This window comes from Exophiala dermatitidis, assembly GCF_000230625.1.
Source record: "Exophiala dermatitidis NIH/UT8656 unplaced genomic scaffold supercont1.2, whole genome shotgun sequence".
In the NCBI taxonomy this organism is placed as follows: domain Eukaryota; kingdom Fungi; phylum Ascomycota; class Eurotiomycetes; order Chaetothyriales; family Herpotrichiellaceae; genus Exophiala; species Exophiala dermatitidis.
In genome coordinates this window covers 3,666,907-3,686,135 of record NW_008751647.1, presented here as the reverse complement: position 1 = coordinate 3,686,135, position 19,229 = coordinate 3,666,907, and the positions used below count along the sequence as shown (strand labels likewise).

At 53.4% G+C, this 19,229-nt stretch overlaps 6 protein-coding genes across 6 annotated transcripts; 3 read left to right on the top strand and 3 right to left on the bottom strand.

The window, feature by feature from the left end:
* Positions 1 to 4: 4 nt before the first annotated feature.
* HMPREF1120_02798 (uncharacterized protein) lies at positions 5 to 4,981 on the top strand. The gene has a single exon (XM_009156844.1). The coding sequence runs from the start codon at positions 2,649 to 2,651 to the stop codon at positions 4,515 to 4,517; it is 1,869 nt and encodes a 622-aa protein (XP_009155092.1). The 5' UTR covers positions 5 to 2,648; the 3' UTR covers positions 4,518 to 4,981.
* Positions 4,982 to 5,532: 551 nt separating this feature from the next.
* Positions 5,533 to 6,102, bottom strand: HMPREF1120_02797 (sorting nexin-3; the record flags this gene model as incomplete). The annotated part of the gene is made up of 2 exons (XM_009156843.1): positions 5,533 to 5,925; positions 6,025 to 6,102. The coding sequence occupies 2 exons, from the start codon at positions 6,100 to 6,102 to the stop codon at positions 5,533 to 5,535; spliced, it is 471 nt and encodes a 156-aa protein (XP_009155091.1).
* Positions 6,103 to 6,521: 419 nt separating this feature from the next.
* On the top strand, positions 6,522 to 12,499 carry HMPREF1120_02795 (DNA polymerase phi subunit). The gene has a single exon (XM_009156841.1). It carries the CDS (start codon positions 6,671 to 6,673, stop codon positions 9,845 to 9,847), a length of 3,177 nt encoding a protein of 1,058 aa, XP_009155089.1. The 5' UTR covers positions 6,522 to 6,670; the 3' UTR covers positions 9,848 to 12,499.
* HMPREF1120_02796 (MFS transporter, SP family, sugar:H+ symporter) lies at positions 10,078 to 11,873 on the bottom strand (the record flags this gene model as incomplete). The annotated part of the gene is made up of 3 exons (XM_009156842.1): positions 10,078 to 10,781; positions 10,898 to 11,726; positions 11,841 to 11,873. 3 exons carry the CDS (start codon positions 11,871 to 11,873, stop codon positions 10,078 to 10,080), a joined length of 1,566 nt encoding a protein of 521 aa, XP_009155090.1.
* Positions 12,500 to 13,534: 1,035 nt separating the features above from the next.
* Positions 13,535 to 15,766, bottom strand: HMPREF1120_02794 (uncharacterized protein; the record flags this gene model as incomplete). The annotated part of the gene is made up of 1 exon (XM_009156840.1): positions 13,535 to 15,766. The coding sequence occupies one exon, from the start codon at positions 15,764 to 15,766 to the stop codon at positions 13,535 to 13,537; it is 2,232 nt and encodes a 743-aa protein (XP_009155088.1).
* A 464-nt stretch (positions 15,767 to 16,230) lies between these two features.
* HMPREF1120_02793 (uncharacterized protein) lies at positions 16,231 to 17,901 on the top strand. The gene has a single exon (XM_009156839.1). The coding sequence runs from the start codon at positions 17,223 to 17,225 to the stop codon at positions 17,571 to 17,573; it is 351 nt and encodes a 116-aa protein (XP_009155087.1). The 5' UTR covers positions 16,231 to 17,222; the 3' UTR covers positions 17,574 to 17,901.
* Positions 17,902 to 19,229: the final 1,328 nt, after the last annotated feature.

The following is a 19,229-nucleotide window of genomic DNA, read 5'->3' as shown; positions in this document are numbered from 1 at the left end:
TACAGTAATGTCCAGCTGCCAACTACCAGGTACAGAGCATCCCAGCTCCAGGGACTTTCTGTGTAGTGCTACCTCATGTATAGCGGTGAAGTTCCTCTTGTTGCACGCTCCTCGCTACATTATGTTGAATATCAGACTCCTTCTCGTCAGTAGTTTCATCTCGTTGAAGCCACTTCCAATGATCGTTCATGAGATGTTTCCACGCATCGACTCCGCCGCAGAGGAATGATGCACTGGACGATTGAAGCCCTGCCCAAACCCAATGCTACCTAAGACACGGGACGTCGCTCGTCCTCATCTAAACCCTCAGCTATCGACGCAGAGCTTGAAGCTGTAGCATCTACTAGACAATGGAAAGAGGAATACTACACAGGAGCCCGCTGGGGGCCACATCGGTGCCGACACACTCCCTTGTACAGTACCTACCGACGTAGCTGGGAGCAGCCTATAACGGCCACCAGGGCCAGGGAGGCCATCTCCCGCACCAAGTCCAAACCACAAGCGTCTTCCGCAGCCGGGCCTGAAACATCCCCATTTGTCCACCCACCACTACTAGCGACACCTCCGGTGCAATCCATCATCCTCAATCCCCAAACCTTGGAAGAGGATGACTGATCATCCTCTTTCGCGAAGTGCTAGAGGTTCTTGTCACTACTCCGCGCCTGCGTTCAGCCAACTCTTGGTGGACGAGGCCAGGATCTATTCCTGGGCACCGCCGGTTGAAGACCAGAGACTTGCCAGTGTACACACTCTTGAGCTGTGGTCGACTGCAAAAGATCCTGAAACACTGGCGTCCGGCTCAAACGACCAACCACATCCTTGGGCCGGGAAGTCCTCCGCACCCGAAAGCACCCTTCTGGCGAATGCAGCTTACGACTCACAAGAGAAGGTGTCTTTTCACGCACGGGCACCCCTGTTGGCGGCTTGCGAGGATCGAGGCAGTTATCAAGCAGCCCAACCCCTGAAGAGAGCTCTTGCCAACGACTGGCATTGACGGGTGATCAGAGCAGAATCTTCACAGGCTGGCAGCCTATTATTGCCAAATAATATACTGTCAGCCTCCCGCTGTCCAGCTATCACTGTTCCCCATCTAATGAGAAGACGCGCGGCATGGTCACTAATGTCGGTTCCTAGTCCATCACATGGGGCTCTCCGACCAGCCGATATTCAGATTTTCCAAAGAACTTGAATTGAAACACTGCTAGAGGAAGGATTCGCCTACAAAATGGCGCCTTGCTGTGTCACGCACCACCCCTGAACGCAGGACATTACTATTTGAACTCCTCCAACCTCACTGGAGCAGTATGTCTCCCTCCTCCGTGTCTCCAATGGCAAAGCGCGAGGCAACGACTGCCCACTGCAGGAACAAACCATGATGAAAAGAATTTGGGCTAGCGACTGTGGCCGACGCTGATTGATGATTGTCCTTGCCACCCCAACAGCTTCCTACTCTCGAGCAAAGCTTTGAGCTTCTGGAGCACTTGCCGGACCAGCCATATATTCGAGCATAGGAAACAGGCCAGCCTGGCGGGCGCATTCTATGGCTAGGATCGATCATTGTGCACCGTCCTTGATGGCAATACGAAGTCTGGACATGAACTTACGAAAGCATCATGCCACTAACCAGGGCATTATGCTTTGCGGGTAGCGTTCGACTCCACCGCGGAAGGAGCGCAGTGAGTAGAAGCTCGAGCTTCACTATACAGTCCTTTCAATCTGTCCCTTGAGGCGGATACTGCAGGGGGACAATCCTTGGTGGTGAGTTGAGTTGTCCAATATGCAATGTAGTCTACCCTAAGGTTTGCCTGCGCCGAACCCTGCACTAACCGTTGCCGCGGATCGGGCTATTGTTCCCGTCCTTTTCATCCTGATCTTTCGCTACAAGTAGCGTACATGATATTTGGGTTTAACTCCCTTCGGTACGGCCCTGGCAGGATTGAATGGGAAGGATCGAGTCGCCCAAGGCAGACTGGGATCCGCCGGGAGCGGACAGGCTTGTTGTATTGTTTCTCTCAGGGCCCTGTACACTCGTTACGACTGTCCAGATGAGCAGGTTACCCCCATGAAAGTGGTGGGAATGGCGGAGTGGTGAGAGCATCCAATCGCCGGGCGCGGGAGTGTTGCAGTCACCGAAACTCACATGGGGGTTCTCGAGATGGTATGATGGGCAGATATATCAACAGGTGAGGCAACTTGGATGCAGGCCATTACCTGATCAATCTCTAGCGCAGATGAGTACCTACGTACTAGTATTTGAGGGAGAAAGAGCGGGAGAGGTAACAGTAATGATGTTTTTAAGGTGACAGTTTGTATGTGACAAAGATGAATGTCCGGATCTGCAGCCGTATCTCCGTGCTGGTGCAATTTGTTCTGTAGACGGTTGTGTTCGCTTCACGTTGTCTCTCCAAAGTCTAGAACCCAACATCCTCGACACGCTGCATCCTGGACCCCAGCGAAACACGAAAAGGGAGCTCCAGAAAACGACCTTCTCTGTCCTTTGTGATCTCGGATCTTTTGTGACGTCTTTCTACCAGGCCTTTGGACGCATACATCGATTGTCCTCCATCCCACGTTATCAGGCTGGAGATTCTCCCACTCTTCAACCTTGCTCAACCACGCAGGTTTGGCAATGACCCTCCACTGCCAGCATGAACTCTATCACCGAGCCATTACCTGGCCTCCTTGACGATCCTCAGTTTCAAATCTCTGATCTGCCTGCTTTGACCGAATTCCAAATCGCTCCTCTACGCAACCCCGCGCCTACCAGACATGGGAACGTCCCGTTGCCGCTGGAGCCCGGGGCCAACAACATTATACAAAGCAGTCGGACTACCAAGCAGAACACGCTTGCGGAGGAACGCAGCGAGAAGAAAAGAGCTCCCAAAATCACACCCAATGATGTGCTGCTGGCTAGAGAATCAAAGAAACCACATTTGGCCATTAGCGAACTGCTTGAAGCCAGAGATGGTCAAGAAATCGTTCCGACGCAGCTTCCTTCATTCATCAGTCTGTCAGTGGTGGAGAAATCGCCCATTCAGGCGCCCGCCACTTTGGAACATCCCTATGCTCAGAAGCGGCCGAGGATCGATGTGGAAAATGAATCCAATTCACTGGATTTGATCCGACGACTGCCCCGGCCGGCACCGAAAGATGAACGACAGAACCGGCCCGCCCCTATGCTGCCCGCGATGGTAACCGGACTACATGAGCCTCCACCGTCTGCGGCTTTGCTCCCTTCTATCGATGTCGACTCCCGGCCTGGGCTATCCCGCTCAAACACCACCTCCAAGATCCATGTCAAGGACATATTAACCGAATCGGCCCAGTACACTTCCCCAGCTCATGCCAACCCTTCCGCCAGTCAAGTTGATCAGGAGACGCCCACGTCGAGGCAGCTTACAGGTGTTCACACCACCTCGTTACAGGAAGCTGCCGTGCCGGCCAACCCGAAGCCGGTATTTGCACTGACCGCGTCGAAAGATAGCAAGCCTCGGCGTACACGACGTAAATGGTCCGAAAACGAGACGAGAGATCTTCTAGCCGGCGTGAAGAAATACGGTATTGGCAAATGGAAACAGATCCTCGACGATCCCTCTTTCGAATTTAGTGATCGCAGCTCAGTCGACCTCAAGGATCGCTATCGAGTATGTGCAAACAATGACTCAGTTCCTAGGACAGATACAGGGTTTGTCAAAACGCCCCCTGACACCGAGACATCAGCCTTTACAGAAGGCTCCGGTGCTCCTCCAGACTCCAGTGCTCCACCAGACTCCAGTGCTCCTCCAGACTCCATCTCGCCGGATAGGGGTGTTGGCACAAGTTCGTTGCGGGATTCAGGTCAATCCGGGAAACCGCGCCGCAAGCGCCGAGCCTGGACCACTATTGAGGACAGGAATCTGCTCAAAGGCGTGGGCAAACACGGATTCCAATGGACCGCCATTCACGATGATCCTGAGCTTGACTTACACCACCGCCGAGCGACCGATCTACGTGACCGTATACGCACCAAGTATCCAGAAGGCTATAAGCACGCCGAGACTGCGCCCCTCAAATCGGAGCTCAAAAGGACCGACAAGCTCGGCGGTCAAACAACTGTGCCGAAAGCTGCTGGTACAGGGACCGGCAAGGTTGGAATCCCCGCCAGGAGCCCAGAGTCATCATCAACATCGCCAAACCATCAGGCCTCTTCTGCCTTACGTTCGAATTCCAACATTTCACTGCACGGCATCGCTATCAGTGGGCTGACAAAACGGTCCACGTCTTCCAGTAGCATGACCATGTTACTCCATTCCGCGGATAAAGAGGACCACCAGGACCGCGAAGGCGCCAAAGACAAAGACAAAGACTATACAAGGGACAAGTCGAGCGAGAAGGACCAACAGCAACTACTACAACAACAGCAGCAGCAGCAGCCAGGCGTCACCTTGCCGAGCTTCACGCTTGATGTCGGCGACAACATGGATTGGGAGGACAACAGGCTACCTCCGCTCCATGAGTGGGAAGAAATCGGTATGTAACACGACAGCGGTCGCATAGGGGCGTGCTGTCAAATCACCGCCTTTCGAATGGGCTTTTTCGAGCAAAAGAGCACGATTTGCTCCAAGTGTGGAGCAGGAGTACCAAAAAATAGGGTGATTGCAAGAGCGCTTCCGCCATCGCTGACTTCTTTTTTTTTTTTCTTTCGCTTTCGCTGCTTAGACATGGTCCGAGCAGACCTTGGGTCTTGTAGCGACGTGAGGCAGCTGTATGCATAAATGACATGATTTCAAATCTGCTTATGAACGTTGATCCCCATGTTACCGGCGAGGTATCGGGTCCAGTACCTATATCGCAGTGCAGCAGTGAATCTTACGAACTCGAATTGTTGCTGAGCAGAAATAGACAAACGCTGCGAGTACTAAGCAAAAACATAGGAAACCTGGATGTAGCTAAAATGGCTTAAGCAGTAGTAGTTCAATGTCTTCATGTCATTGCTTTTCAGCCCTAGCAAACTGCTCCCGCTACGCAAGGTGTTGCATCCTTACCACCGAAAGATATGGGAACATCTGTAGGCCGGTTCAACATTGACACGTAGAGACTTTCCCACCCAACCAAGCTGATTGAAATTGAACGAAAGTGCGAGGTTCTGATCCCAGGCCCAACGGTATCCTGCGCGTTTCCAGCCCGATATACGTACATAGTCGACGGGTTGTTGTTCTCTTTCATTTTGCTTTGCTTTGTCTTTTGCTTTCTCTGCGGGTTAACTGTGATAGTAGGAGGAAGGAATGACTCGGTCGGTTCCCCCATACGCAAGCCTGGAGACTCATACAGCAAGCGGCGGGTTGAATCGAGCATGCGGGCATCTTTTGATGTAGGATAGAGTTAGAGTAGTGCAGACCATTTTGGGCCGGTCTGGGCCAAAAGTCGTGCATTGGAATGGGGTTTATCATTATGAGGGCGGGGCCCTCCGACGCTCTTCAACATCATCCGCCACTTCACCAAGCGTTGCGGTCCCAGTTCGGATCTGTCGTCGAGTTGGAAAACATGGTCAGCCTAGTACTTCGCAACCGAGACATGACCAGGGAGGGCCGTGAAGGAGCACCCTGCATGCTTCTGCTTACCTTGTATGAATGCGCCTAGCACTTTACTACCAGTCTGCAATAGCGGGTGACCTGCCACGATCTGCAAGAACCGCTGAAGCCCTTCTCTTCGGTGCTCGATGACATCGTCGGAGAAACGGTTGGTAAACACCTTTCCCGGCAACGGAGGGATCGTGACTCTGGCACTCTCCCTCTCCAGAATGTCGCGGAAGTACTCGAAGTCGGAATATCGGCGGCGCACGACCGAATGGCGCAGTTTGAAGGCCGGGATGTTGGTGCGCGTATGGATCTCGTACGATGTATACATGTTTCGAGGAGAAGAGCCGTGCGTTTGTGGGTTTTTGACCTGTATAGTATTTGTGTCAGCCGGCATGCAGGCGTCAGTCGGATCGGATCAGAGCTGTTGCCGCCGGCGGGTTGTGCACCAGCTCCTGCGAGGACGTACCTCTATTTCTAAGAAGTTTTCGGGAGGGCCATAAATCTCCTCGAAGGTCTGTTGTCGTGGTTCTGGTAAGGCTTGCATGATTGCGACGGTGGATGGCGGGGTGATGGGGCAGGAGAGGTGGGATGCGGGAGGGAAGTGATATATCGGGTTGCTCGCGTGCAGTCCGATCAAGCTGTTATCGAATCAGTCCAGACGATAGGTGCAACGGTGCTGTCTAGGACGAGTCCACGGAGTGTATACTAGGTGCAGCTGATGTAGGGAGGCGTGCGTTGTGAAAAGGTTGTCGTGGTGGTTTGCGGCTTCTCAAGGTTCTGGTGCTGGTGTCTCACTAAGTTGCTGATATTCTTTGTCGCACTGCAACTTGTGAGTGATCGTCTCTTGTCTTCAAGTTGTCTGGAACTTTCCTGCGCTTCTAGAACTGGAATTGGAGCTGGCGGGGTTTCGGCGAATCATTGATCCCTGCTGAGTCATCTTTGAGTCATTCTCAGCCTTGCGCTGCGCTGCACTGGCACCCCACACTGCCAGTGCTGTCGGTGGTCGGAGGTTCGGCGCCTTGGCATAAATAAAAAAGTTCAAGAGTTCCTTCCGGCGGCAGAGGGTGTCAGCCGTATATTTACAAAGACTCACTACGGGTTGTCTGCCAACGATGTCAGATCCCGGTTTGAAAATGTCGAAGAACTTGAAACGGAAGAGGGAAGTGGACACCGAACTGGTGCAGGTTTACGAACAGCTCGCCGATGACAATGAGTCGGTTCGCCTCAAGGGTGCCCATACCCTGGTGTCGAAGATCTTCAAGCCGGGCGTCACCAGTGCAGAACAGACGCGGACAATTTTGACAAGGTTGTTTCGCGGCCTCTGCAGTAGTCGAAAAGCTGCACGACTTGGCTTCTCTGTTGCATTGACGGAGCTGCTTTCACAATTGCCCCTGGAGTTGGATTCAGGTTCAGAAATCAGCTTGTCGGTCGGGACCATTGTGGACATTCTCGAGGCCCAGACCGTCCCGGAAGGCGGCACAAGCGGTCAAGATGAGCGTGACCACTACTTTGGTCGAGTTTTTGGAGCCGATGCGGTGCTGAAGTCCGGGGTTCTTCTGAAGAAGCCCGATCTCGCTGTCTGGAAGCGCCTGTTGGATTTGATCTGCAGCTTGGCCATCAAGAAACCCTGGCTTCGTCAAGAGTGTGGCTGGATTTTGGTGAATTGTATTGTGTTGAATCGTGAGAAACTGCCGGATACTTTTGTAGCCGAGATCATCGAACAACTGGCCGCGCACAAACTGGTCCGATCGCCCGAAGGAGTTGCCATCTGGTTGACGGCAGAGCGACTTTTTCCTTCGGCCAATCTGCCGCGGTCGGTTTGGAAGCACGGGGACCCGCTTGCGAAGAAGGATGTGAATGTCCTGGCCGAGTTCCTTAAAGATGCCCGAAGCCAGTCGTCAGAGCAAGAGGATTCCGAGCTGGAAGTGCAGGGTTCAGCTAGGTGGTCTGCCAACCTTCATTTTGCATGGGACATCGTGCTGGATGAGATCTTCCGAGGAGAAGCTTCTTCCAAGGGCAAATCGGACAGGGTCACTTTCGACAAGTTCTGGGACACGGTTGTTGACAAAGGACTTTTTTCTCCCTCCAGCAGCACGGAACGAAAGGCTTGGGGGTTCAGTCTCTGGAGGAAGGTCTTTGAGAAAGCTCCTCAGCATTTGCTAGAGCACACCTTTACGCCTCAAGCCACGCGTTGCCTCGCCAATTCCTTGAAGAGCTCGGAAAGATTCCTTCAGAAACATGCACAGAGGCTGTCCCAGGCATTCCACACTCGCCTTGTTCCCGAGGACCGCACCGCTCGCAGGCATGGGGTGACGGGGGCCTGCATCCGGGCACTTCTCGAGAGTGTTTCTTACGGCGACTTTGATCAGCTCACCAAGTCCAAGACGTTCCAGAGTTTTGTGGAGTTGGAAGATCCCCAGATTCTCGAGGCTGTTTATTGGACTCTAGACTCAGTCTTGAGAACAAAATCAGCTGAAGACGAAGACCCCAAGACCACCCTGATCCGGCAAAAGACTTGCATCAGCCTGGAATCAAAGGTGGTTTCGGCATTGTTGCGCAGTCCAGACCAGAAGACGCAAACGCATACTGAAAGCAGCGCTGACGCCACTAAACAGAGGACTGAGCTTGCGAAAATCATTTTGTCGGTGTGGGTATCAGAGGTCTGTTTCTGGGCCCACCCCGATGCCTCTAGACATGACACCAGGGAACATACCATCCATACCATCCTTCCCGAGGTATGGGAATTTCTCAAGGAGCGTTTTACTCTTGCCTTGGAGCAAGCACTGAGGCTAGGCCCCATCGGGGCCGACGTCTTGCTCGAAGTTGTCCTTCATATTCCAGACATTGAAAAGAAGATTCGCAAAGCAAACACCTTTGACGACAGCGTCCAAGATATAGTGCAGAAGGGGTGGCACGTGCTCAAGAATATCCCAACAACGTTTCACACGCCTGAAAAGAAACGCGCATCAGCAGCCCGACAGAAGGAAACAAAGGCGAAGACAACGACCAACGACACCACCAATGGTACATTTCCCACATTTGCAGATGGCCTGTCGCTGCTCTATGCCGTCGTGCTCCTGCAGGCATACCTTGATGAGACGGATGCGGTCGAGATATTACAGGAACTCCTCCAACACCAGCAGCAATGGGGATTGGAAAAGCAAAAGCGCAAGGCTAAGGACAGTGGTGCAAGTGCAGTTCCCGAGTCGATCGACGACATAGTCGAAATCATCCTGAGCTTCGCATCCAAGCCATCCAAGTTTCTCAGACGGATCTCGGTCGAGATTTTCGATGCGTTTGCCCCGCACATAACCGAGCAAGGGCTGGAGTCTCTGTGTCAGATCCTGAAAACCAAAGAGAATGCACAGGGCCAGCAGGAGATGTTCCAAGCAGAAGAAGACGTCGACATGGAAGATGGAGATGATTCGGACGTGGAAGTAGACTCGGATGTCGAAGTCGAGTCCGTTTCCGAGTCTGATGATGACGACGACGATGCTTCCTCGTCTTCCGCTGCCTCTGAGGACGAGGAAGGCGAAGAAGACGACGATGAAGACGAAGAACTCGCCAAGTTTGACGCCGCACTTGCCTCGGCTCTAGGCACACGACCACTTGACCAGAACGACGTTGCTGCCGACAACGACGAGGATGATGAAGACTCCGACCAAGACATGGGCGACGACGAAATGATGGAGCTGGACAACAAACTGGCCGAAGTGTTCCGGGCGCGACAGACCAAAAGCAAGAAAAAGGAAGCAAAGGACGCGCGTGAGAACGTGGTCAACTTCAAGAATCGGGTGCTGGACCTGATCGATTCGTACCTCAAACATCAGCAGCATAACCCTTTGACTATCAATCTACTTGTGCCGCTGCTGAGACTCGCACGCACCACACGCACCAAGCAGCTGGCCGATCGGGCATGCAACATTCTGCAACAGTTCTGCGCCCGCTGCAAGGGGTTCAATGTCCCCCAACTGAACAATGCTTTAGAGCCCGATCCATCGCTTGCTGTCCTCGAGACTCTCGTGGGTATCCACGAGGAAGCGGCGCGCGAATCGTCAAACGCCCACTCCAGCGTCGCCAGCCAGGCGAGCATTCTGGTCGTCAAAGTCCTCGTCAAGGCCGACCCAGGTCATATCGAGGATATAGTCGACATCTACGCCGACACCAGGCGGAGACAGTTGACCGACAAGAGTGCCCGCATCCTGCCGGGTTTCTTTACCGATTGGAACAATTGGTGCCAGAGTGCGAGGGAGAGATTGATTCAGCAGATGGGCCTGATCCAAATTTGAGAACGGACACAACACCTATGGTTTCACCTGCCCCAGACATTGCTGAAGCTGGATGGGTATGTGTTCATCTATGTAGTGATATGTAAATGCATGCGTCTACGGTGTACCTGTTTATGTCGGTACATGAACCAGCGCCTATAGATAGATACCATAGTTGCAGTCGTGTGTGGACAGGATGCTTTGCTCGCAGTATATAAGTCCCCTCGTGAGCAGAAGTGAGACAAAAAATATCAGTACTTCTCACTCGGTGCCACAGTGACACCCTCTTCGACCTCATCATCACCTTCCCCATCTCCGCTCGCCGGTCCAACGCGATCACGCGCGGTCGTCTTCTCATCCACGTCATTTGCATTGTCCACATCCATGCCCAAAGTCAGTGGCTCGACCGAATCCCCAAAGACCTGGCCAATATCCTCAAGCGAACGGCCCTTCGTCTCCGGGAAATAGAACCACACCACCAAGAAGATGACAGTGGTGACAGCAATAAACACCAGATAATATTTCCACTTGATGGCAGCAAACGCCGACGGAGCGGCCTGCAAAAACACAATCGTGGCAATAAACAGGCCTGAAATCGAGACCGCCAAACCCTTTGCGCGCACGGGAGTGGGGAAGATCTCAGCCGCATAAATATAGCTGGTGGCGTCGCAGCAGGCCGAGAAGAAGGCGATATGCAAAAACAGGAAAAACACAGCTGCGCTGGCGGATCCATGGGATCCCGTCCGTTGGAACACGTCGACCGTCGCGCACTCGCCAATTAAGGCGACCACGCATCCAGCGAATCCGACCATGAGCATTCGTGTGCGGCCGAATCGGTCAACGACGAGAGAGTTGAGTAAATTGCCGAATGGGCAGACGGTGATCCAGCAGCCTTGGATGACGAGTTGGGGCACAGTAGAGAAGCCGAGTGAGGCGTAGAGGGAGGGGCCGTAATCTAGAGAGAGAGATCAGAGGTAAGTATGATAGAAACACCAAAGAACAAAAAAGGGGTCGTCAAGAAGTGGTCATGCAAGGTGACCAGGTAAAGTGATGCAAAAGAGTAAAACTCACTATTGATAACCAAAGTTGCCGTGCCCTGGCATCCAAACATAGTCAACCAGCCGACGAGACATCTCTTGCGGAAATGGGGCAACTTGAACAATGAGACCAACGACAACTCCTCCTGTTTCTCATGCAACAGCTGGCCCTGCAACAACTTGAACTCGGCACGGATGGCATGTTCATTGTTCAACATGGCATCGTCGCTCTCGGCGCGCACCGCCACGAAAGACTTGTACGCCTCATCGACGCAGTTCTGGTCGAGCAGCCAGCGGGGCGATTCGGGCAGGAACAGAACGCCCAGCGACAGAAACAAGGGTGGCAAACACTGGATGGCCAGAGGGAGCCGCCACTGCGCACCGCTCGCGTTGACGAAATAAAACCCGAGCCCGATCCAGCTGGCTAGGGAGTAGCCGACACAGATTAACACGCCGTGCATGCCGACCAACAGACCGCGAATGCGAGGCGGAGCAATCTCCGACTGATACAGAGGTACCAGACCGACCAGAGCCCCGATGCCGATCCCCGTCAGGAACCGCATCACCAGGTACATGCCGATGTTGACGCTGCCGGCTTGCAGCGCGCCGCCGATGAGGGTGATGATCGCGTACAACAGCAGGGCCTTGCGGCGGCCGAGCCAGTCTGGCGTCTTGATGATCGAGAGAGCTCCCAACAGACCGCCCGCCTGGAAAAGTCCGTTGATCGCCCCCGTCAGGTCCGTCGCATTGGATCGCGTGTCCAGGTCAAAGTACGCGATGAACGAGGGCTGCCCCAGCGTCGTCGCAATAATACTGCTGCAGTAGCCATACGTCAGGGATCCGAGTGCGACGAATATGACTATCTGTGCGAGACAACATCCGCCCGGTCAGTCTATGAATGAATAACAACATAACATATCCGGTTTGGTATAAAGTGAGGTGGTCTTGAAGGCTTGGGGTGGGTTGTATGGACATACCAAAAACCGAACGGCGGTCGGCGAAAGCACCATGCTGGGCTAAGGGCAAGAAGACAAGGCTCGATTTAGTCACGTCGAGCCCTCACACCTTCTGTCGTTGTCGTGATACGGGGAGTGTCGATGGGGAGGGAAGTCAGAAAGTTTCCACAACCCACGGCTGCCGGAATGGTCAAAAAAGCCTTTTGGTTCTCTCCCCTGGTACTCGGACCAAACCCTGCAAGCTTCGTCGAGGCCTGGAGTCTGGGGTAGAGATGTCTTATACGAGTAGACTCACGTACAGTGTACTAGGTAGCCGGAAAGGGGCTCGAGCTGCCAACCCCCCCAAGCCCCGGCGATCGGTCCAGGAGACTTGATGGGACATGGCCGGCGACGTCTTTGTTGGATGGAGCGCCGACAGAGATTTTCCTGGGACACTGTTAGCTGCCGAGTGGTCTGTCGTTCGCATCCCCAACCAGGAGGGAAGCAGTGAAGGGAGAAAACAGACCGGTTGAATTTTAGCTGGAAGCAAATGGATCAAAAGGTCGAGGCCGACTCCACCAAATGGTGTATCTTATACCATGCCCACGAATCGCCATGATGCATAAAGAACCCGCGTTGAGCCCGGTCCAATTCGCTTGTCAACCAGAAGCCAACGCCACGGGTTTAGTGCCAGAACAATTCCTCAGAAACCAATATAAAAGCCTGTTTTAACGTAAGCTGTCCCACCAGCCCACAGCGTCGGGCGCCGGTTGCGTCTCCATCGCGTGCCAGCACCACAGAAGTCCAGAAGCAACGCCAAAAAGAGTCCTGAGGAGATTTTCCAGGCGCCGAACGGGCCGTTGAATATTAGATACATAAGATATGTAGATGTATCACCTGTGATGCGATAATGATAATATTGATGCGACGTCGTCGGCTCCAAACTTCATGGCTCATAGGTAGCTAAGCACAGTGTACCGGGCGCGAGAGAGACTCGGCGAGGCTATGCTGCCAATGTCTTTGCCGTAAGGTATGTAACACGGACAATCTCCTCTCTAAGGCACTACATGCTATGTACCTAGTATCAATTTTCATTGCGAGAAAACATGGAAACCGAAAATCGGTGGTTGATCGTGATCATTGTGCTTATTTGAAAAAGGTCGTAATCTCATGAAACAGCGCGCAATTCATGTTGACAGCCGTTGCCGTCGGGCTTCTCTCATCAAACATGCAACCTTTGCCGGGTGCTCTCGTGCTTTCTCTGTCCTGTTCTGTCTGTTCTGGGCTGCCCAGTGTCCAGTCTGTGCAGCTTACAAGCCCTCAAAAGCACCACCGCAGACCAACTCATCCCAAAGAATGCGCCGCAACCTAACCACTCAATCGAAGAAACATCAATAAACGCACAAGTCGGCTGACATGCTCTCCAAGACTCCTTTCTGTGTCTTGCCTGCTTTCCAATTCATATCAATGCTGTTTTCTTGCCTCTGCCACTCTAGGCTTCTCAATTCATCACACACTCGACAAAGTATTTCATCCCAAGGCAAATTGCAACGCTCATAGCCAATTCGAATGGCCTTCCTTCCCAAAAACTCCAATTTCGCTCAAACCAGACCGCGTAACCAGTCCCTTTGATAGATGCCCTCAACGCCAATGAAGGTAACCATTCCCCAAAATAGACAGAAAGGGTGTGCGCAGAAGCCGTCCTGCCATCGTTTCGGGGATCACAATATGCTCAATCAGGTGAAAGGATCGTCTGTCGGCGCTGAAGACGACGCCCGTCTCTGAAAATGGCTTGGGTGAAAAGGATCGAACGTGGCCAACCTCTCTCCGATGCTCATACTACTGGTATGTCCATGACTGGGCGTGGCCGAAGCAAAAGCGCTGGTGTTGATAAACGGGTCACTCATGCTCGGCACATGTCGCGAATTCTTTGCGCGGTAGCTTCTTCTAGACGGATCGAGCTCGAAAGGGCTTCCAAGCCGTTTTTGCGTCGAGTCGGGCTCGGGAGGCGCAAGTCCAGAGGAGACACCAGTAGTAGAATTTGAACCTGCCAGTGCTGTGAGAGAAGGTGGTAACGCCGGCACAGGAGGGATGCTCGAATCGTCTGTGCCAGGTGTGTTCAAAGTCGGAGGCGTAAACAATCGCTCAATGTGGTCTCTGCTGTTTACTGAGCCCAATGTAGCTCCTCTATTCCGAACACGGATTCGCCGCTGACTGATGTCGCCGGCACCCGTGAAGACCAATTCTGGACGAACTGAGGCTTGCTGCGGCTCAAACGTGGTCGGAGTGGGGATGTCCAAGTTGAGATTCGCCCCGAGCTTGTTACTGATATTGCTCCCACTGGGACTCAATTCATCCTCCAGATTATGCTGCGCACGTCGCTTGTTATTAAAAGAAGCGTCTGTTTCTAACTTGAACGGCGAAAGTAATCTCGAACCCGTTGCATGAATGGTTTCGAACTGGTGATGGGTAATGTGTCGGCGGTGCTTAGGATTGGCATTACTGGATCCATTCCAAGTGCTGTAGTTGAACGGCGATGCGAGGCGCGGAATATTGCTCGCTACCTTTAGCTTGTCGGCCTGGGTCTGAATTCCTAGACCTGCAGGAGTTGAGACGGCCATAGCGTCCGAGTGGTTGATAGGGGTGTTGAACCAATCGTCCGACATTTGCTGAGTAGGCGGTGACACGCCCGTCACAAGTTGAGCCAAGGGCGCCGTTGCTCCACTGGCAACAAGGGAAATACCAAGTTCTCGGGTGGCGTATGTTGTGCTTGCTTCAGGGTCAGCTTGTCGGGACATGGACGGCGACCGGGACGGTCGCCTGGTGAACTGCTCGTAGAATGGGGAAGGACTCCTAGACTCGCGAAGTCTTTGATAGTGCGCAGTGATGGTGAATTTCTCCTTGCATAATTGTTTCAGACGCCTTCTCGTGGCGGATTCTGACGGCCAGGAAGCCCTTGCACCCTCGCTGTGGTCAGTCCGCAGGAAGTCATTGGGTTCGGGAGTCTTGTCTCTGACGAAGTTGCGATTTTCGATGACATTGCGCATTTTGTATCTCCGGATGATGGGCTTCGAGATCCTGCTCGCCCTGGGCCACGTTTCTTTGGCTCTTCTAGCAACTCGATGGCAGACTCCGGTGGGTGGAATGCTGCCAGGCACCGTCTTGAAGGGGGTCACCGTCGGGTCTGCCAGATACATCTGATATACGTTGAAGAGATGATTGTCCATTTCAATACTCCACCGAACATTCGCTTTCGACATGAGTGGGTTGATTCGTAGCTTCTTGCTTGTTCTTGACGGAGTGTCCGGGATGATGTTGACCTTGGTCAGACAGAACGGATCCTGCAAGTCGAGGTCGGGACTCGTGGCGCTGCCATCAAAGGATGTTGGTCGGGTAGTAAAGGTTTCGGATGACGATTGAGATGAGTCGGAACGGATGGAACATTCGGAGGACGAGCGATGCATATCCCATGTACTGTCCTTGTATTCGGCTGCAACCACCTTCGTCTGGGCCACCGGGGTCCGTGGAAGCTGTGATTCTTGCAGCGCTGATAGCGTGAGTCGCGTACTAGGCGAGGGGTCTGTAAGGCTATGGGTATAGGGTGGTCTTGACTGCGCAGGGAAGGTTTCAACCGACGGCAATGGGATGTCTGCATCCAAATCGAATTGCGTTCGAATGGATCGGGCGCTGGAAGGTATAGGAATGTCTGAAGCGAAGAGGGTGGCCGGTAGAGCGTTGTTGCGCGTCTGGAAACCATCCATGTCGATCCTTGTGCGTCGAATGCGACACGTAGAATGACGGGGCGGAGGCGGTAGTTTGAGCTCTGCGAAAGTCTGGTCCGGTGTTTTAGGATCGTCCCCGGCATCGAGTCGTAGAGGAGCGAAGTTGCGAGGCAGCGTGATAGACATTTGTGGCTTGCGCTGCGCTGAGGAAGCCATGAGAGTAGGTGAAGTTTCGCGGTCGGCCATGGTTGCAAACAAGCGCGCTGGCTGTGATGAAATTCGATGAGAACTCGTGATCTGAATCGAGGGGACAAAGACCAGAGTCCTGCAGGTCTGGTCCGTATGCGAAGTGTTCACGGGCTCATGCTGTGCGCGCGCGCAGGCTCGGATATGCGGTTATGCGGTCGACCCGGTGGATGGATGCGCGTCGCAGACAGTGGACAGCGCCGGGGCGTAGGAAGGTTAACTTGTATGTTAGTCGCAAGGTAATGACGGTATTAAGAGATGCGAGACGCCAGAAAACGGATGCTGATGGTGGTCGTGGGTTGCGACAGCAGAGATGCGTTGTAAGACGCGCAGTTCGAGGACCGTTGACGAGAACGTGCGAGTATGGTCCGCAAAATGGCGGTGGCTGGGAAGCCCAGGGGAGAAGTTTGGGGCTTGACCAGGGTGTCTGCTGAGCGCTGCAGCTAATAAGTAGAAGAAAAGGTTCCGAGTTGAAAAACCCAGAAGTGTAGAAGCAACACCCAAGCTGTTGTTATTGTTGACCTGAAGATCAGCTTCTTGTTTACAGGTGTTGACGCGGAGGATAGGAAGGGTTTGCTGGTGGTGGAGGATTGGAATGTTGAAAGTGGGTGGACGGGTGAGTTTAGAAGGCGAGAGGGAGGAGAGCGATGACTTTCGCAGGGTGTTCGGCGGGCGGTGACTGACAGTAGTGAACTGCCAGTGTCGCAGAGGGCGTAGTAGCGGTCCACGAGGGTGGATATTTTGCTGGGGGACTGGGAGGGAAGACCGGACAGAGGATGCAGTCAGAGTTGGGCGGTCGGTTCGGTCAGTGACAGGAAATGCTGTGTGTGACCAGCCAAGTTGTCCAAGAAGTGCCAAAAAGGCCAGGTTCCAGGGGGGAGCTTCAAAGTCTGATCGAGCGCTTGGAGGAACTTGAAGAGCCTGAGGAGCCTGTGTGGCCCCCGGGAGAGGATCCCAGCGAAGAGGAACAGGAGACAAGGGGCGCGTGCGTTGCAGTAGTGAGTCCGGCGCCTAGCAGTAGTTCAGCAGCTGCTGTGTAATGCCGTCGGCTGGTGAGGCGAAGTGGAGAGGAATGGCTGCGTTCTCAGGGCGTTTTCAGGGAGGCGAAGGGTGGGCGGCAGAGGCGGGTGACAGGCGGAGTCAAAACAAACAAACAACCCGAGTTGATCGAGAAGAAAAGCAGAGCTGAAGAATGGTGAGCAGACGGATAAAAGTTGAGGTGTTGAAGAGAAGAGAGAAGAGAGGATGAGTAGTTGTATCAGTTGTAGGAGCAGTGGTATAGAGGGCGCAGGCGACGATAAAAGCAGGACTATACGCAAGAGGAAAAGTAGCACCGTGAGAGAGCCCGACACTGGCAGCGTGTGCGGTCACTCGTAGTGCAGAAGCGCTGGCGTAGGTGTCGGTGTCGGCGCAGCGCAGGCACCACGATCAGCCACTCCAGGCCCTGCTGTTCTCGATGCTCCTCTCATCATCGTCCTGTTTTGATCTTCTACGACTCCTCCAACCCTCTACCACCGATTCGTTCTTCTTGTCCCTGCTGCATTCGAGTGGAGAGGTCTCTGTTTGTGTCTGCTCCTTCGAACTTCCGCCCTGCTCTTGGTCGATCCTGGCCATGTCCATGTCCATGTCCATATCCATGACCAGCGTCGGCTGTCGATGTCTCTCCTGTCCAACCCACCATCTGCACGTCAAGTCCACTCCAGCTAGCTGCGGATGGTCACAACAAACTACCTACGGTCTACACGACTCTCGCAGTAGTGTCGACTACTACTGCACACTCCTAGAAAACGCCTCCCACTCGTCCTGAACGGTTGGCTACAGCAGAGCGTAGACAAACGTGTCGCCCTTGCACACCCAATGCAACGCACCCTGCCTAGGTTCTGGCCACGCATATAGTTTAACCGTTCGCAGTTTCCTGCACATAAGCAAGGTGGGACGCATGAACACGCTGTTTCCCGAGGGCGAATCGTCACTTCAATCCAAGTTCTTGCAGCAATGGTCGTGTGCTCGCTCTCATACTAGTGCATAGGCATCTGCTACGAGCTCTACTTCTTTCACCTTGCACGGAACTGACGCGTCAAGCTGCAAGGCTGCTTGAAGGCTAACGAAACGCTAGAGACGCGACACTGACACGCTAGGCAAGCGAGATGCCACCTGAATGGCCACACTGCAGCTCCAGTGCCTTTTCTGTCGCGCTGTGGCTGGCCAATGTCATGTCCAGTTTGCGTCTCCATATCTCCATCGAGGCCGCAAAGTTGAACATCTTTTTACTTCAAGTTGAAGGCGCCGCCACAACCGGGAGAAGCTGAACGCTGGACCCAGCTTTATCGATAGACTCCACGCTCCTCACGTCGAACTCTGGACCGGGATCAATGCTGGTCGAGACTTCTTCAAGCCTGGGACCCTCTCTTTTCACGTTTATCGGCGTATCCTCCCTGTCCGAAGTCTCAGGTCCAATCCTCTCCCTTCCGTGACCTCACCCATTTATTCTTCAAACACGCCATAGCGGATGTTGGCCTGGCGAGTGATTCTGAACGTAATCGCACTTCAAAACAAACAAACAAGGCATGCAAGACATGGAGTCTTTTTCGCTTGTTGCCATTCGTCATGGCAGGAGAACAATTCGCTTAAACAATTCCTTTGTATGTAGGAGGGTTTCACCCTCCTTGCAGACCAAAGAAATACTACTCCCTTCCGAAGCCATGGGGTATGTTCCGAACATGTCCCTTACCCTGCAGTACTCGCCAGGGCCAGCAGCCGAGCCAGATCATCTCGTACCTAGGTTTACCTGCTGCCAGTGTGGCAACACACATGTTAATTGCATGTATCCTGCAATGTGAACGAGCATTGAAGTGGGCGTCGCGCCGCGCCGGCGTCGGTAAGGAACTACAGGTAGGTACACATGCCTTACATTGTTCGGAGTCCTCAGCTCTCGATACTACGTATGGATCTACTACTACCGGGCTGTCGCGTATCGGGCAATCCTTGTAACAATGCAAGGTTCGTAACCTGTTTCTGGCAAACAATCGGGCACATGGCGTACGGTGCCTGCTTGGATCACGATGCAGTCCGGGAAATTCGGGATCGAGAAGAACTGCACATCTTTCCCTTTCTTACTGTACGTAGGTCCGTCAGCTCGACTTGTCCGGGTTAAATCTGGCTGGAGCTTTGACATGGTCTGGCCCTGAAAATCTGTCTCTTCTACGTCTTGTTCAGTATTGTCGATCTGTTTGTGTCTCTCCGGAGGTACAGTGAGGTTCTATTCTATTATTATCGCAGGGCTGCAGTACTGGTGCGAGGAGCTTTTTGACCTGGATGAACAGCGAGGTCATGCCTGATAATGTAAGGACGTGGGTGCTGTGGCATCGGCGAGCAGTGGAGTAGTTGGATCGGAAATCGTCACACCCGATCGATCGATAATTGTAGACATCGACTGTAGATTTCGATTCCCAACTGCAATGGG

Coding starts and splice junctions, on each gene's coding strand:
- HMPREF1120_02798 (XM_009156844.1), top strand. CDS start 2,649: ATGAACTCTATCACCGAGCCATTACCTGGCCTCCTTGACGATCCTCAG.
- HMPREF1120_02795 (XM_009156841.1), top strand. CDS start 6,671: ATGTCAGATCCCGGTTTGAAAATGTCGAAGAACTTGAAACGGAAGAGG.
- HMPREF1120_02793 (XM_009156839.1), top strand. CDS start 17,223: ATGCTCCTCTCATCATCGTCCTGTTTTGATCTTCTACGACTCCTCCAA.